This window comes from Puntigrus tetrazona, chromosome 14 (assembly GCF_018831695.1).
Source record: "Puntigrus tetrazona isolate hp1 chromosome 14, ASM1883169v1, whole genome shotgun sequence".
Lineage (NCBI taxonomy): Eukaryota > Metazoa > Chordata > Actinopteri > Cypriniformes > Cyprinidae > Puntigrus > Puntigrus tetrazona.
Genome location: NC_056712.1, coordinates 18,853,275 through 18,872,746, shown reverse-complemented (window position 1 = coordinate 18,872,746; position 19,472 = coordinate 18,853,275). Strand labels below are relative to the sequence as shown.

Genomic DNA, 19,472 nt, shown 5'->3' with positions numbered 1-19,472 from the left:
ATAATATTCATATTTAATTTAAATCAGTGCTATTATTCATGATTATTTACATCCAAAAAAAAAAAGTTTTTGTTTGCTTAATATATACAGTATGTGTGTACTGCATATATATGTATTATGTTTATATAAACCTATATGCATATATATACACATATTTTTATTATATAAACATAACATTTTACCTAATTATTTACATGCATCTGTTTTTATACTTATAACTAATATATATATATATATATATATATATATATATATATATATATATATATATATATATATATATATATATATATATATATATATATATATATATACACATATACATATATATATATATATATATATATACATATATATATATATATATATATATATATATATATATATATATATATATATATATATATATATATATATATATATATATATATATATATATATATATATATATATATATATATATATATATATGCATACACAATACATAAATGCATTGTACAAACATTTTATTTTGCATGCAATTAGTCGCATTTAATCATAAGACAGCACTAATTTAAATATCCTATTAATTTGAACTAAGGACTCATACATTAAAAAAGCAAACATCGTAAAAACTACAATTTAAAAGACACAATATCATATAAAAAGGATAGAAAAAACATAATTAACATCAATGTACTTGTTCCCTGACTAAAAAGTAATAAGTGAAAGTGGGCACAAAATCACTATAAACGCAAAAACGAATGTAAACACAGCAGATAGAGAAGATGTTTTGTTGTTGAAATTCTTAATCGCTGTCAAATCAGTTACTTTGAGAAAACGGCAATAAGATATCTGCTGTATGTGCTATGTGTGTGGTACGGTACGTTGTTGATAGGTTGTCATAATGTTGGTTCCCTTTGACACTCTCCAGAGCTCTGGGCACCCTATTAATGAGTAATAAAACTCTCGCTTGAGCTTCTGAACACACAGATCTAAATATAGCTCACTGAGAAGCATTAATGGGCTCAAATCATTCTGTCACGTAACCATAACACGGCATAAAATCCACATACCAGCTGCCTGTCAACAATATACACGTCTGGAAGAATGCAGAGAGGGCACTGATTGGCTTTCATGCCAATTTGACAGCGATTTTGAAGAGTGAAAAGCAACAGGCATCCGATAATTACGCCATCAGATAGCGTGTCAGTATTTACAAATCACTTCTGGATGCATCATTAAAGCAAAATGCCACCAGATGTTCCACTTGACCCTACGGAGGGCAGCCCATTTTAAAGGCGTTTTTCATTAGCGGTCGTGACATGTGACTCACTCTTTGGGTCTTCTCGGCGACATTGAGAAATGCAGATTCTTTTTCGCATGACTTCTATTATCAGATAATCATTGCACAGGTGGCGGAGTGGAAACATGCCCTTTGAGTGAAAGAAGCTGGGTGGTATGAGAGAGGATAAGCAATTTATAAATCAGAGGGAAGCGTAGTATGTGAAAAAGAGGAAGGAATGTATGAAGCAATGCGCGGCGTGACGTTTGAGGAGATAAGAAGTCTAGTGCTGCCTCCAGGCTTGAGACGCATCAGAAACCAACAGCGTTTCTTCTCTCCTTCACGGTAGAATCGTGCTCACATGATACAATGTAATGTGAGTGAACTTAAAATGTCAAGTAGCCCTAAAATCTGCTATTATGCAACCTATGAAACAAATATGAAAAGGGTCTGAGGTTGGCAAGATTCTTTGAAAGACGCCTCTTATTCTCACCAAGGCTGCGTTTCTTCAAAAATACAGTAAAAACAACAGTGAAATATTATTATGGTAAAATATATATATATATATATATATATATATATTTAATATGAAACTTAAAATGAAACTAATTCCTGTGAATTATTGTCATGGGTGTCACATGATCCTTCTATTATGATGATGTCCTGATGAGAAAATATTTGTATGGAAGCTGTTTGAGGACGTTTGATAAATCGAAAGTTTTAAGTTGAAATGGAAGTGTTTCATAACATTATATACTGTATGTTTTTACTTTCAATTTTGATCAGTGAAGCTTAAAATAATTAAAAATGCATTAATAATAATAAATTATACTGACCCTAACATTGTATATAAGCCTTTTTATTGTAATTAAAATTGTATCAGTTCAAAAAACCTTTATAAATAAATAAATATTAAATATATATATATATATATATATATATATATATATATATATATATATATATATATATATATATATATATATACACATACATACACACACACATATTATAACAGACCACAACAACAAAAACATCTGATTATTTTGAACTTTAAAAAATTATCTTGACATTACAATAATGATAACGAAATCAACAGCAACAGTGTAAATTAAATGGGTAAACGGTCAAACAATGCAACCATATTATTAGTTCATGCATCAGTGCATGCTGGGAATGCCAGCAGTCCGAGACGCCTGCATTAGTGCAGCTAGCTACAACTTAAAAATACTATTTATTTTCAGCATTAAATATGGCGCACACATCGAGTCTGTCCATGCAATAGTCAATGGGTTAAAAAAAAAAAAAAATCAAAGCTGGTTATTAACATGCTCCAAAAGACCTTCTTTTATCTTCCAAAGAAGAAGAAAAGTCATTACAGCAAGTAAATCACGACAAAACTCTAACCGGCTGCCTCAGATATCCGTCTCTGACCATAACAGCGGCTTCCTCAGAAGAGCACATTTGTGATGATGTTAACACTTTGTAATGTAGACCGCCTGAGAAAATGATGATGACGAGACGGGGAGATATGATACGGTGTGGGTGGAGATCTGGAACCTGAGCAAACAAGCACAGTTTTTGTTTTTTTTCCTGTCAGACATGAACTATTTCTGTTAATAAAGGACTCCGAGCTCCATTCATCTTTCATTGATGCAAAAACAATTGCATAGTTTTCCAAGAACCCAGCAAGACTCCAAAGGAGTAATTAACGAGCTGCTAATTACCCACTGAAATGAAACCCAAAGAGACTTTGCAGAAGTGTTTATGAGCTGCTGAACTGCTAAACTAATAAAAAAAAACCACCCACTGTTGCCAGAGACGCTGTTAAACAATGATGAGCTTGTACACTCCATCTTAACAATTAACCATTAACCTGTGCATTGTGTGTCAAAGACAAGATCACATGTCTTGTAGTCTTAGCGACTCACACGTCGCTCTACAGAGCCACTAAAGAGACACGTAGCTTGCTAGCGGTAAACCGTTACATAGACTTTCACTTAAAAACATCGAGCAAGGAGTGATGACTGATTATAGCTCCCTGGTTTAAAAAAAGCATTAGATGACTGGTGATTCCCACACTTTATTCTAATGCTCACAGACAAAGTCACGTTTAATGCCGTAAGACGTAGCACACCACTGTATCACTCAGTGAGAAAAGGACTTTTTTCCAGAATTAGAGCGACTAAAAAGTGGTGCAAAAAAGTATAAGTGGGCACATAGTGCTGCTTTAAGAGTATGGCACGGTAGACGCAGGATCCACAGCTAGATTAATAAATATAGAAGCCCTATGATTAAAATGACCAACATTTTAAATTAATCTTTTCATTATTGATTGCACACAGAGGTCTAAATTATTGCGCAATATGATAATTATTGCACGTCTGGCAACGCTGTGGCGCATACTCATACTATATCCGCTCATGCCAGTGAAGACTTATTATGATAACTTGAAAAACAACCGGGAAAAAAAAAAACTGTGGAATCATTAACACTGACAGGACGATGGCAAATGATCGGCAGATCCCGAGAACCACTGACAAGCATCTAATCCTGGAAAATGTGTAATAAGTAAAATAGTCTGTTTAAGCGGTTTGTGTGATTGCGGATCTCAAAAGTGGAAGGAAAAAGCAAGCACATTAAAAAGCGGTTTCACTGTCCTGCATATTAATAAAAGCACCCTGATGACCACCATTTATATTCAATATAAATTAATAAAACTGCAAGAGAAAGCACTGAAACATATTCTTTCCTCCTATTTTGCCTTTAGAGGTTCCAAAGAATTGTTTTTTATCATATTGTCAAAAGGATCAAAGATTTTTTATAAAGAGCAAATTTGCTGAAAATTACATTTTATATATATTTACATATAAAAGCATTATTTTAAATCGTAATAATATTTCACAGTATTATCGTTATTGCTGTATTTTTAAACCAATATATATTAGATATTTTGCATTGAATATTAATCTCACAGTTCACCATATTAATAAATTAAAATTGTATCTCATACGATTTTTTTAGCGGGCATAAAAGTATATGTTTTTTTTTTTATTATCATGTTTGAGGCATTCGCTGGTTTACAAACATCCCAATAAAAGAAACTCATTCCATCTGTTTGACAAAAAAAAAAAAATCACAAGAAAATATTCAAGCATGTGAGAGAACCCAGTTTTAGATCTTCATCTTCAATTCTGTTCTTTTTGAATGAACTTGATCTTCGCTGTGGCTTATAATAGAAGCACTTGAATCTGGTTATTTCAGTTGATGTTGCGTAACGAGAACGGCCTGTGCCACTCAACCAGCGTTTAAACCCTGGAAAAGCAGGAAGAGTTTTCTTGAAGTCACGTCAGTTCGCTCGAGCTGCACAAATGAAATGCTAAAAAGGGCCGTTTTCCCCCGGGCTGACAGATAAGTGCAGAGCGGTGGGCGGAGACCCGCGCTTTCTGACCTGAGCTGCCGGTCTTTGCAGACGGCCACCATAACCAGCAGGTTGCCCAGGACGCTCATGAGCATGACCAGTGACAGGAAGCTGATGAGAGCAACCCTCTTCGCCAACCCGTTGCTGTGGGAACAGAGAGAAGACACAGACTTAGTGAAAATCATTTGATCGTATGGAACGATGAAAACACTGATAAGCGTCACGGTCTCGAAGGCGAATCAACGGGGCTAACCGTAAACGATCAGACATTTCGGTTCCGTAAGGCACTACCGGTGCATCGCTGTGAGCAAATAAATGCTTTTAATTGCACATTTAAAGTAAGTTTATCGGCTAATTATTAAATGTTGACATTTAAGAAAGCCTTCGCCACCTTAATTCCCATGGAAACTGCGGCGCAAAAGCACTGGCCAGGAATAGAAAGCGCATTGCCCACACAGTGTGACCGAAAAAGACAATTCCTCCTCACAAAAAGATCCTACCAATGACGTAAATCTCACATACGCCGTTTCGAATCATTGGTGGATCAATAATGGGTAACCCTTTTGACAATAAGTAACTTGCAAGTCGACAAACTCTCAATACAGTATTATTAGACTGTCTGATTCATTTCTGCTAAATATTTATTGTGATGATCTCCCAGCAGATGTTCTACTGACTATTTGCCAGTGCATGTTGACTTATTATTGACTTATTATATAAAAATCTAGCAAGACTTAGTGGATATGTAGGTGCTTACAGTCAACGGAATGCGTTAAAGGGACCATATAACGATTAGCAATGGCTTTTAAAACCGATCTGCAGCATGCTTTTGTTTCTAGTTTGCGTTCAATGTTCGACTGCATTATGGGAATCATATTCTAGTCTACGGCAGAAGCAGACAAATGATTAAAATGCCTCTTGTACCTATAAACTCTAACGCAATTCTCTTCCGACGCAATGTTTTCCCTGGAGATTGACACTGACTATGTAATTGTAGGTTGAAGGCTGTTATTGTGACCGCAGGCGTGAGGAAGAGGTAACCCCCCGCCGCACATTACAGACTAATGAACGCCGGGGAGTTTGAGATAAAGAGCCGATAAACCGATCAAGAGTCTGTCCGACCGCAGAGACTCTGAAACGTAACAGAAATCAGAACAGTTATGTGGCTAACGCTTTATAAGCATGTCGTGAGAGTATATTTACTAATCATTTGCAAACTCTTAACAGTTATAAAGTAAATAGTTGTAGTTGAGCATGATCCATTGTTCAAAAAGTTAGATAACGCTAATTAATGATTCTCACTGTAGACACTAAATGCTGAATTATTGGATTGCATTTACTGCATTTGTATTAAAAGTCTGCTAAAATGTTTAAGCCCATCCCAGAAGCTAAACATTAAACATAAACACATAAAATATGAAAACCCAACATGTGTGCACGCTTAATATACTTGTATATACAATGAATATTAATGCAATTAATGTCTACTAAATATTGGTTTAATACTCTTAACTAATGACATTTTTCAGTGTTCTGTTACCTAAACCATTTATGGTTATTAAGATGTTAAAGCATAGAAAATACTATCAATATGAGTTTATTATACAATAACGCTATGATAATTACTGTGACAATAAATAAAGAACACACTGTTTGTACTTAGTCTATTAACTACAGTTTATAAAATTAGTTTGCTTTATTATACTTTACAGAAACAAATGAGTATAAATCAAACAAGACTTCACGACCATTCCTTCCATCTTTTACCTTTTTTCTTGTGACAGTATATCGCTTGTTTCATGAGCTGATATAATCCTAGAGTGAGATATCGCAGGTTCATTTGGTATGTTGTCTATTAAGGCAGGGCTCCAGACTACTGGAGTAAATACAGAAATATAAATAGACATGAATTTAATATTATAGGTGCTAAGAAATGAAGCAGGAGATGTGGAGGAAGAAGAGGGGTAGCAGAAGAATTATCTCTGAAATGAAGTCTTTATATAGCCTTGAAATATGACTGACAGGATTAAATAAACACACTCGGCTAGAATAAAACTTCATTTTATTTCTATATCATTGAACACACAGCCTAGAGTCCACAGAAATCTATTCTGCAATCAGGCCGTCACTCTTTGCAGCCACCAAGTCTTTCTTTCTTCGCAAAATAACAAACAAAATGGGTCTCTGTTAGTTACAAATTACACGTACTCGAACCAATTTACTAAAATGAATCCGTCTTCCAGTGCTGCATATAGACGAAAAGACATTTTACTGTTCACGGAATAAATTTGCATTTAATTACATTGCTTTCCTATTGTTTTTTTTTAGCATGCATGTGCTAGATAAATGCGTTTCACCATTTCACCTGTATCTCCCATCTAGTTCAAAATATTTGGAAAACTGATCATTAAGTACCGGCTGATTGAAGGACTCCCGATTAATTATCCCCAAACAAAAGGATGCACTGTTGTCCGACGACTAAAAAACTGTATATGTATGCGTCTGAGAAAAACGTGGTACGATTAATTCAAATGAGGGACGTTCAGGAGAGCCGGAGATCCAACATTATTCCCCAGAGGAGACAGATATTCACCACTCATTATGAGTTTCCAGCACAGAAATGACCCTCCGATGGTTTTGGATTAGGACCCAGCATAAACTGTGCATTGCATTTGAGTTTATGTTTTCACAGCGGCATGATCCGTCTCTTCTGTCGTTTAATAACCCTTGTAGTATTAGACGCGTTAAGCTTGCCGTTTGCTCAATTATCCATTCATATGTTCATGTCAAAAAGTGGTCTCGCTTACTGAAACCTGTTTAAAATACCGTGGTATAAACTGTGAAGCAAAACTGTCACCACATTAGAATATCCTACGCTTCAAATGCAAACAGTATTTTTATGTCTCATACAATTTGTTGCGACGACTACAACGAAATGTTTTACGCTGTGCATATGACATGCAGTGCTCAAGTTAAAAAGTTTCACTTTTTTTTCGAATCCCTTAAGGCTGCGTGACCAATATACAGCACGTGTGACAAAATGTGACGAATGTTTTTTGCTCAAGCTACGGAGCTACACGGCAGAAGAAGAAACCGAAAAAGCTACAGGCACTACTCGTCATGGTACGGTTTTGTTTAGTCATGCCTATATTTGCTTTCTTGACTGGTAGCCATTGACTTGGTTTCAGTAAAAACATCTTATTTACTGTTGTACTGAAGAATCTTTAATTTTGGGTGGACTAGTCCTTTAAGTTCACCGATGCTATGTACATGAATCAGTCACGATCTGGCAAGCAGGAATTGTCTCAATACGTTTTACATTTTGAGAAGTATATCTCTTGTTTCTTAAGAACTTGCGTATAATTCTTTCATATGTATGAATGCAATGCGGTGACAATGCAATGTCTGTTCTCCCGGCGCTGTGGAATGTTTAATCTGTATTGATTGAGGAAATCAGCAAAAAGAGCGGAAACCTCAGAGACACCGGAATCAATGGCCGCTCGCTCACCCGGAATTATACATGGTGTGTGTGTGTGTGTGTGTGTGAGTGTGTGTAATGACTGGTGAAACCTTTGACCCCGAGTATGTAATTGAACCGAGGCCGCAATCAGAACAGGCGGCTCAATCAAAGCACTCAGCGAGCGACCTTAGGTCATTCAGTACACGCTGTCCCTTTGGTTGGCGTTCACTGCAAAACACCACATTTCTAGACAGCAAGGCGGAATGCTTTATAATTACTCATTTAAATTAATTAAAAGCCTTTGTCTCACAAGTGCATATTATACGAGTCCTCAAAGGGCCTTGATATATAACTATCCATTTAACCGAGTTATGACGAACTAAATGCAGAAGACAATTTAATGCCATTAATAATGTCAGTTATGAATGTGAATAAAATATTTTGCTCCTTGAAAAAAAAAAAAAAAAAAAAAAAAAAAAAAAAGGGTAAAACTCTGAAGGTTTCTCTTTCATCTCGCCTATGTTTAACAAGCGGTATTAAACTGAAAGAAATGCTTTGCAAATTCCCAGAAAGCAAGTTTTGAAATATGCGTGAAATAAACATTAGTGTTGATATTGTGAACTACAACAAAAACTAAAACAATGAAAAATAGTTTTTGGAAATCCAATAGAAAATCTTTACTAAAAGCACTAACATTAAATTAATTAATAAAAAAAAAAAAATAAAAAAAAAAAAAAAAAAAAAAATTATATATATATATATATATATATATATATATATATATATATATATATATATATATATATATATATATATATATATATATATATATATATGCATATAATATACATATATATAAAAACTAGATATAGTGCATAATATATTAATAATATATAAAGGTTAAAGGTCTTATTTAATACTTATGACACATTCTCCTGACATCTGCTATGAGTCAGTGGAGGAACTTTGACTTGAATGGTCTATCTGTAATATGATGTCATGCAATTAGGCCAAATGATACTCGAGTCTTGTGTTTCCTTTTTAGTGCGAGACTCGTGTCAGAAATTCCAGACTTGAGACTAAACTCTAAGTGAAAACATGCTTTTTCCTGAGAACAAATGGCAGCGGATCAACTTAAACCGAAGTCCTCCTCAATCAGCTAATTATATAATAAACTATTTATTACATAATCGCGAGATTCATAAACGCCACTATTTTAACTATTACTTTCTCCGTTAAAAGACAACATGTCTAAAATATTGGAGGCAGCCGAAAAAGGGGGAAGTTATTTTTTTACTTGCTACAATCCCGACCAAAAAAAGAAAAAACACAGGTCTCTGAAGCGGTCGTGTTGTCAGCCCTACCTGTTGTTATACGCTTGCCGTGATATGAAGGTTGGAAGAAAATCTGCCCTCGGTTGCCAGGAAAGCGTCCGAGAGTCAAAGCGCTGACAATCTAAACTTGAACTAAGGCCCTTCATTTTCATTAATTCTCTGTGCAAACAGGCATCAGCGTGTTCTGATTTCACAGCAACACTCGTGAAGGACAAATATGCTGATTAAAGGCACAAAGTGCACGGTGTGAATTTACCGGGATCAATGAACAATTGACCCTCGCAGAAACAGCCATTTGCAATTCCAAATGTGCAACGGCCAGGCCAATTCTTCTAATAAACCGTAAAATGGTTAGAATTTGTGATTTTCTTCATTAAACAAACTGGCTTTCAGATATCCACAAACTTCTGCGAGGCATAGCGTGAATATTAAATGACTTTGGCCACGGCTCTACATTCGTAAACTGCTATATTTTGATGTATTTAGTGCATCTGTGCCTGTTTACATCTTCAACGCTCTTCAAGCAGTTTTCCCATTCTTTTCTCTAGTAGCGATTTAAAAAATAAAACGATAACAAAGTTATATAGTTAAGACTATGTCTTTTAGATCTTTAAGGAAGGAAGGAACTGTTAAATCAAAACTAATAAATATAAATAAATATAAAAATAGAAAATTTTTATTTGAAGATATTTATTCAACAAACGGCTCTCGGACAAAATGATAACAATATAAGGCTTTTAATGGGTTAATGAGGGGAAAGAACTAGGAATATATAAATATATATATTTGAGTTTAAGGGAATGGGTGGAGCTCACTCTGATTGGTGGAATTTTCTATATAGAATTATGGGTAATGTAGTTTCTCACCATGAAGTTCACTATTAAACATGATTATTTAAAAAATAAGTTAAATTAATGCAAACACGGGGTTCGACTGATTAACAACCTCAGCGCTCTTCAGCGAGTTTTATGCTTTATTGTAAAATGATCATATGCCTTTATTTTCCCAAGATGTCATCATTGGGATTTCTAAACTGCCTAAAAATGTCTGGGTTTTTTTTTAGCTTTTTTTGCTATTGTTTTCAGTCTTGCTTGTAATGACTGAAATGCGGTTTGACCAATAGCATGCAAGCATTGTACATACTGACCAATCGATGCATATATGCATAAATTTAATGAGAAATATTTGGTAAACAAAGCCTATACCCGGACATTTTTTTTTTCTCAAAGAAATTCAAATCCCAAGCAGGATATGCCCAAGAATAAAAGTATGTATAGTCATACACTGAGCAAATGTGTTATTTTTCCAAACAGAACCCAACTATTGCACTCTTCTTCAGTCTTGCCACAGAGAACAATGGGATATGTACAGTAGATTTTTCACACAAGCCTAACACTTCATAAAGCATATAAATGAATAATGCTTCTAGTACACAATAAGATAAATTGCACGGCTAATATTGACAAAGTAAATTAAACTACGGCCCGCCCCACTTGACATTCTTCCACCGTGATTCTTTCATTGTCATGTCCCCAACTCAGAAAGCCAGAGGAATTTTCCTTCACCCTGCAAACTTTGCCCAAAGCAAACTTAGGAAAACATCTCGCAATTTATTCCGTCACGCCGCCCCAATAAATCATACACGGCTAGCCGTGGCCCTTGCTTATTCTTATTTCCTATTCGACAATTGCCTCTGTTCTCTCCAAGACCAATAAGCGAGGAGACACCCTGCAGAATCAGAGTGACCGTGCCGAAGAAATACGTGGCTCGAGTAGCATCCATAGCGACTATGCATTAGATATTCCACAGGTCAGTGAGCTTCAGACCTCATTCGGCCATTGCAAATATATTCCTATGAAAGGCCACACACACACAACGTGCGCGACCTTCAACACTGGGAGCGAGGGCAAACACACCTGACATACAGTAAATCACTGCAGATTCTATATAACACGCGTTATAATATAATAAAGCAAAGTGTTTTAAAGGATATAAATTCAGTCCCTTCGAGATTGCCGATCACATGATCTACATCAGCCGCGTTTCACCGGAGCTATTTGCTGAATTCCTCAGGCGAAGCATTTCGAGCGAATGAGAAAACACACACACGAGACCAAGAGCGCACTTTAGAAGGCTCGCTTTCCATACATCCAAGGTGTGATATAATTTCCCGAACTCCATTTGCAGATGAACGGTCCTCATCCGTGAATGAGCGCAGCATCTCAACGGAATTGAATGGCTTCGATCTCATCCGAAACGTGTTTCCTGATTATTATAACTCGCCCCTTTATTTATTTATTTTCTCATCCCGACTGACAGTAATTAAATGGGAAATCTGTTAATAACTCGCACCTGGGAATGGGCCGCATCAGCGTCAGTCGGGCTTTTTCTAAGGGCACGTGTGACTCTTCCACGCATCCGCGAGGACAAAAGCGTCTTTGGGGATGAATGTGAACGAGTGCCGATCTCCAAAGGAAGACTGGCGTGAAGTCAAACGCGGATCATTTAGGGCATGCAAGCGTCGTATTTCTGGGTAATTTACCGCCATTTGCAGATGTCAACGTATTTAATGGGCTGTCAGAAACCTTTACCCTTGATGAGGTGTTTGAAAACACGTCAAAGCTCGGATTTTCTCCTTATTTTGACACATGTTAGATTCATTTGAAACAAGTAAATGGCCGTGTGTGTGTGTGTGTGTGTGTGTGTGTGTGTGTGTGGGATAGAGTATAGATTTATGTACTGCTTTAGACATACTGGTCGACTCATGCTGAGTAAAAGCGTGCTCCAAACCCCAGTGTTATCTGTGTTGCATCCATTTAGAGATAAGCTAAACGCAAGTCATGTTAATAAATCTGTGTCCTCTGGATCACCACACATGGTTAAAGCAGTGCAAGTATGAGGCCAGATTCAGTATTTTTCACCAAAAAAGGTTTCATTTCTCGCCTTTAGACCACAATAACAAACTGTGGTATATTCTGGGGCAAGCATCTCTATTACTATTGGACATATTTAACACATTTGTGACAACCAATTAGTGAAGGGTCTGTCTTAATGGTTTTTGCATTGATTTCATTTTAGTTTTTAGTATACCATTTTAAACCTATGCATATATTTTTACTTTTTTTATTTAAAGAAAGCAATCCAATGTATAGTTTACATTTGAGGCTTAATACGATCGAAAAGCGATTCGTTTTCAGTTGCTTTTTGCTTGTTCATTTCCATCCAAAAATATTGCTTCAAGCAATGGAATAAACATAATTCAATGTAAATTGTGATCATGGTAATTAATAAAATCGCAGTTAAAATGTCAAGGAAATAATTGACAGTTATATTTTTTTGCTTAATTCATGATTCCCTAATGGCTGGCTTAAGTGTTAAAATGACTCTAAATGACTATATCACCACAAAAACAAGATGCGAACCCTTTCATTGAAAAACATACATAAAAATGTCCACTTTTGACATCTGTTATACTTAAGAAAGTAAACTGATGTATGCGTGCAGTAGCCTATAGATTTATCTACTGCAGTTAGGTTATATAACTGTGACAAAGCACCAATAAAGTATGCCAAACCTGTTATAAAACGTAAAAAAATTAATGTTTAAACAGTATGTTATTAAATTAATTAATAATATCTCCGCATATAAATAGCCACATATAAATCTCACTTACAGGACATATTTAGTTACGTAAGTGACCATAATTATTAGCCGTGGGAAATAAGAGAGCGTTTTTGAACAGGTATTATAAAATTTATTTTAAAGTATTGTTTTATATATATATATATATATATATATATATATATATATATATATATATATATATTATATATATATATATTATATATATATATATATATATATATATATATATATATATATATATATATATATATATATATATATATATATATATATATATATATATATATATATATATATATATATATATATATATATATATATATATATATATATCATTCTCTTAAAAGAAACTGATAAGGACATATAAGGACTTTATTTTATCGTTTATTAATCTATCGACTCAGAATTTAGTTTCCCACCAGACACTAATGTAACCAAGAATAAATCACATACTTAAAGTTTTTAGAAAAAGGCATGCAGTTTGTTAAATAAATTAAATAAATCAGTAAGCAACCTCCTAGTAGTGTCTACCAAAAACACCCTAGAAATCACTTGGTACCCAAAAAACACCCTCACATCGTAGGAGAACACATCAGAAAAGGTTAAAACGATAGTTTTTACAGAGAAGCCTACAATAATATATTGCCTGAGACTAAAAAATGTTATCTTCTGATCAACTAAACTAAATCGTTCCTCCAAAAGCTGCATCAAAGACTCGCTGCTGTTTGTTTCTAACCACGTTATCATTACTTCAGCTGGAAATCTCCCAGATGAGGTGGACTACGTGCCTGGCTGGATTTGTCGTTGCCAAGCAGATCCAGTAGATAATCCAAGAAAGCAGGGCTTCTGTTTGAGCAGCGCTGGGTTTCCCCGTCCCCTGAGGCCTCGCTCTGACCGCCGGCCGCTGGAGAAGAGGTGCCCGCTTTCTGCCCTGTCCGCCTCAGATAACACAGAAATGTGTGTAATACACCAGAGACCTTGCACCTTTAGTTATAGAGATCGTATATAAACAGGGATAGTCTTGCGTAACACAAAATGAAACCGTATTGTATCGAACGCTTCAGACGGGGGCATGAATTGTGCATGACTTCTCTCAACTGCATCTCATTAAGAGCGAGTCGGGTCGTCTGTATGAAAGACTCGTCGACCCGCTCATAGCGGAAGTTCACAGGTCCCTTCAATAGTAAAGTTCACAACAGCGGGGTAATTTACAGGTTGAGTTGCGGAGATCAAAAGGCCGTGGCATCTCTAAAATAGCATGTCTGAACATGTTCAAGCGGAGAAGGGAAAGAGTCCTTCATTCTCATTTAATGTTGGCTTCAAGGCATCTCTTCCACTGCGCGCCGTGTGCTCTTTTGTAAAATAACTTCTACTAAAAAAAAACTTTTAACACTGCTAGGACACTCTTTGTCTATTAAAACAACAACAGTGCATTGCAGCTCGTTTTCTGCAAATATTATATTGCATGTTGTGTGGAACTGGTGGAAATGACAGATATGAAAATGACATTTATGTTATGAAAGAGACGATTAGACTCCTTGCATTTAACAACAAACTACATTTCATATTTCACCTTAAGCTATCTCCTAGCGCTGTTGTTTCCTTAGTTTCCTTGCTAACTTAGCTGCTTACCTTCTGATAAAACTTACACAAAAGGAAACCGTCATGTTATCATGCACACCACAAATAGATAACTTGTGCAAAATCATTCATTTAAAAAGAGGTCTGGGTCTGTGAAAAACAACGATAAAATAAATAGTAAGTAAATAAATATAGTTGCAAATAAATAACTAATAAACTTACCGAATAAATATAATTGCAATTAAATAAATATCATTTATTTTCAAATAAATACATGCATGTGCACAAACTGTCCACTATGATCTGCAAAAAAAAATAAATCTAATAATAAAAATAAAGTAATCAACTCCTGGGAAATAGCAGTGCCCCTAATGTACTGAAACACCCATCAACATCGATTCAACTCAATCTTCATGCACACTGGGATTTACCTCTCGCGATGACGCAGACGACAGGCTCTAATGATAAAATGATGATCTCTAAATTTAATTTTGCAGTGGTACCATCATTCTTTCTAAATTTATGCCTGCTCTGATTAACGTTGCCACATGATGATAGTCTCAAAACACAACATCAAAGAATTCCTCGTCTTAGCATGCCAAAGACCCCGAATAACCTCTGCTGTCTTCTTCAGCGTAAACTGCAGTTACTTCCAAGACACTCTGGAGAGATTCTTCAAGAGGAGTGCTGATCCAGAGTGCCGTACGGCGACAGAGGGATAAGGAGAACGGCCTTCCCCGGAGAGAGGGACGTTCTGCAGATAAGCTACTCAGAGGAGGAGGATGTCGCCATGTGGTTTGTTGTGATATCGAGCACGCGGCGATATCAGCGATGTTTGCCGGTATGAATGAAAATGTTTGGAGAGACAATGCATCCTCCGCGGTGAAGTGTCACGCTGCGGGTGCAGTGATGAACGCACTCTCAGACTGCGGCGTTGTGTTTCCACGACGGGGGATTTGACAGCTTTGTTAAACATGCTAGAACTCCGACTCCCCGAGAGCTAGATTGCAACCGGGGCTTGTTTTGCTTTACTTTGCATTTGGTTTGTAAGGTTCCTGAATGAATCTCCCCGTCTTCCTCTCACATTTCAATTTCTGTAGCAGGATTTAAAACTCCTTGCTTCTGCCAACGATTCAAATTTTACATTGACAGTTCAACAGCCCAATCCTATGATACTACTACATTTAGCTGCTTCAATAAAAAGTTTGTGGTAGAGTATAATGAGAGAGAGATGGACTAAGCGAGTGCGGTTACCTGTGTCTGAAACGGCGTTCAGTCTCATATTCACAATGAAACATTAGTTTGAACGGCCGTTGAGGAAAGCGATATCTTTGTCATGCTATTCGTTCATTTGTTAAGGGTGACTTCCAATCAGCGCTGTTCAGTGCTTTTCTTATCCAAGTCAAGATGTTGTTAAAGTAAAAATAACTTCCTTGTTAACAACCCTGTTTCAGTCTCTTTCAAAATAAAAGTCTTTGCCACTGACTCATAAATGCAGATTCTTATTGATTGGTCACATACACCTGGGATGCTTCGAAGGCGAGTAATAAAAATTATGTATTCTTTCATTTTTGAGAGAACTAACAACCATTACAAAAGTTGCTAAGCAATTGAAATGTACATAGGTAATGCATGTATACAAATAAAAGTAGACTTTACAGATTCGATTGATGTATTGCTCTTAATCTGTACAATTAAAAAAGTACAAAGTGTTTTAATTTCCTTTACGGGCTATCAGGAAAAAAAGCAACAAAACACGCCAGCCAGTTTTTCATCCCACGAGGGCTAAAGTTAGATAAAATATAAAGCTATAAGACTTTGCCCTAGCCAAATCTTTTTGCTCTGGAGCAAATAATAGATAAATGAGATCAAAGGCTGCCTGTTAGATTTACCCCAAATTAATTATATCTCATGTTTAACCACTTTAGAGACATCGCGTTTTAGAAGAAATGAGGCGAGGCTGCTCTCAGCAGATTTAAGAGTGCTGAACATCTCAGAAAAACATCAAAGCTAGGTTATACCTTTATAAATACACAGCATATCTGAATTTTAAATGACTGAAATCTCAACCTAGTAACAATGTGTGACACAAAAACAGTAGTGTTTGTAAAATTACAGTAGGTTTAGTTGTCCGCCATGACAGTGGCTGTGAGGAACTCCTCAAGCGGCGTGATACGAATGGTGAAACAAAATATTACACGGCTGAAAAGACCTCTCAGCTTTTTTATTTAAAACTCCTCTGACATTCATAAATTATCTGTTATTATTAGAACCATTACACCTTTGCTCAGCACTCTGAGCGTAAACATAAACATAACAGCTCCGTAACACTTCACTGGCGGCAACGCGAAGACCACTGGACACCGAGCGATGAGGAACACACACTCACTGCTATTTATAAGCGTCGCTGCTGTTTTGTTTAGTGAGACTCCAGTGATGTTGCAGGACACTGAGGGTTTGTAAGCAGATACCGGAAGAGAGAAAACCGATGCCAACATAGGAAAACCATATTTCCACCATCCTGCTGAGCAAACAGGCCCGAATCCTCCGAAGACCTTCAAGCCCCCTGACGCTGAAGTAGATTCCCCAGAAATCCCGGAGAGACTGCATTCCTGTCACTTCTAATGCATTTACAGCGGCGACATTTTAAAAAAAAAATGGAGGTCGCTGAGGTGAACATATGGTCGTATGTCAATTCCAATTCATACAAAGGCCTCAGGCGGGGGTTAAAACACTTTTCACTGATTTATGCATGAACCAGGACTATTTATAAACTATCTTGGGCCTCGAGGTCGGGCTAAAACATGCTAAAGGAAAAGGCAGATGATGTTATTAGTGCTCTTACCTCTCATTGGTATCTACTTCTTCCATCTCAGGCATCTGGCCGGTGGAACTCAGATTCATGTACCCGTAGATGCGGAGCGGCCCTGTGAAACGAGGAGAAACAGAGGTTACGGTGACGGAGCGGTCAGGACACAGCATCGGTTTTAACTCGTAAATCATCAGTTTATTTCATGCTGGCTGTTGTCGTGATTTGCCGCCGTAGTTTTCGTTGTACGGATGACAAAAAAATGGCTGCCTGACAAAATCGGGTCAGCCTAAATTTAAAAAGGAAGGAAAACGCATCAGCAGATGATGCGTGTTATCTATTAACCCGGGGATCAATGTGAGAGACCGGCTGTAACGTGGCAGGGAAAATAAATTTACAACTGTTGTTGAATGTCAAGTGTCGCAGAGGAGGGTAAAATGACATATGAGCTCGTTTATGTGAAAACAAGGAACTTGCTAAGTCCTTTTCAGGGGTTTAAGAGAGAAGAAAAGGAATGCATGGTTTCTAGACCTTTTGACCAATGAATGTTAATGCATTATTCATGACCTTTCAAGTTCTAGTACAAAAGGATTTAAAAAGAATGCAACAACAACAAAACAACATCTTCGTGATATTCCGAGGCCTGGAAATGAACACAAATGCTTTGTTTTTGCGTGGGAACCCTGCTGATAAGACTCTCAGTTGTTATTGGTTTAACATGCTCAACAAACACTGCTGATTGCATGGGCGTGGAGAACTCGGAGTTAACAAGTTAACAGTTTCTTCAAGTCTGTGCGCCAAACAATAAGTTCAAGGCTTACATAAAAACCTTAACAGCCACATTTAAAACCAAGTTTTACTCCGCGTGGTCAAAGTAAATTAGGTCACCTACTGTACTGCTTTGTATTTTATGATGACACATAATCTCCTGCGTTCTCGTATGGCAGCAAGAACAATGTAATCTCATTTAAAGGGACAGTTCAACCAAAAATGAAAATTCTATTATCATTTATTCAACCTCATAATCTTCCATACATGACATCTGCTTTATGGCTGTTTTGACTGTGCATAAACACAGAGCAATATCTGGATATAAAACCAAAAAAAAAAAAGGGTGCATTGATGCAGTACATTGAGAAAGTTCAGTTTTTAATGCTTTTCAAAAAAGGAGAAGCTGCAGTACACTAAACTGCTTCCGTAAGAAAAATCAACATTTATTTAGCGTTAAATTAAAGATTTTTATATTTATATTTTATATTCATAATATATATTTGGATTACAGGCTTGTTACATAATAACATGCATAATTATAGATTTCCATATTATATACACATTTTAGCTATCCACATATGATGATTTGAATAAATGCATTTTGAAAATAATAATACTTACAACAAATGAATAACAAACTAAGCTTTTTTTGGTGCAAAATTCTTACCCGTTTCATTAATGTATGACTATTACGTTACATTATATATTTTGTTTATAGTTAAAACTAAAATTGTTCCAATTAAAATACAGTAATCTTAAATTTAGGCCTGTCTTGACCGTTCTTTGACAGAAATTCAGTGATATTAGATCCATAATCTGAAGTTAGCTAATATTAAAAACATCTCACAGAAGAAAGACATACAGGTTTGTTATGACATAAATAGCAAGCTACAACTAATTTCCATTTTTTAACCTAACGTGAACATTTATGAGGTTAGGAATACCATTTGTGGATCATAACTATAGACTCTTAAGACTTCACTCAAGTTCCAAGGGCACTTATGAGAGGTTTGATTCATTCAGCTGGAGAGAGCTCCATGTCAAATGAATCGTCTCCTGTTTTCTTTCACATCTGAAGCAAGGAGATTTGTAACTGCAATAAGTGTCTGGGTTCAGCACATGCACAGACATATAAATCCATGCTGGCACAATAACAACAGCTCTGCTGTTGGGAAGCATGCCCATGT

At 36.1% G+C, this 19,472-nt stretch overlaps 1 protein-coding gene across 5 annotated transcripts in view; it reads right to left on the bottom strand.

The window, feature by feature from the left end:
• htr4 (5-hydroxytryptamine receptor 4) overlaps positions 1 to 19,472 on the bottom strand; it is an 85,510-nt gene that overhangs the window by 49,577 nt on the left and 16,461 nt on the right. For 3 of the 5 annotated variants that reach the window (XM_043257661.1, XM_043257662.1, XM_043257660.1), the window contains 2 exons: positions 17,551 to 17,632; positions 4,716 to 4,829 (listed from right to left, as the gene is read on the bottom strand). In XM_043257661.1, coding sequence (XP_043113596.1) covers positions 4,716 to 4,829; positions 17,551 to 17,632 — 196 coding nt within the window. The remainder of the gene's footprint in view (positions 1 to 4,715; positions 4,830 to 17,550; positions 17,633 to 19,472) is intronic. The other 2 variants (XM_043257665.1, XM_043257664.1) reach the window with 1 other exon arrangement.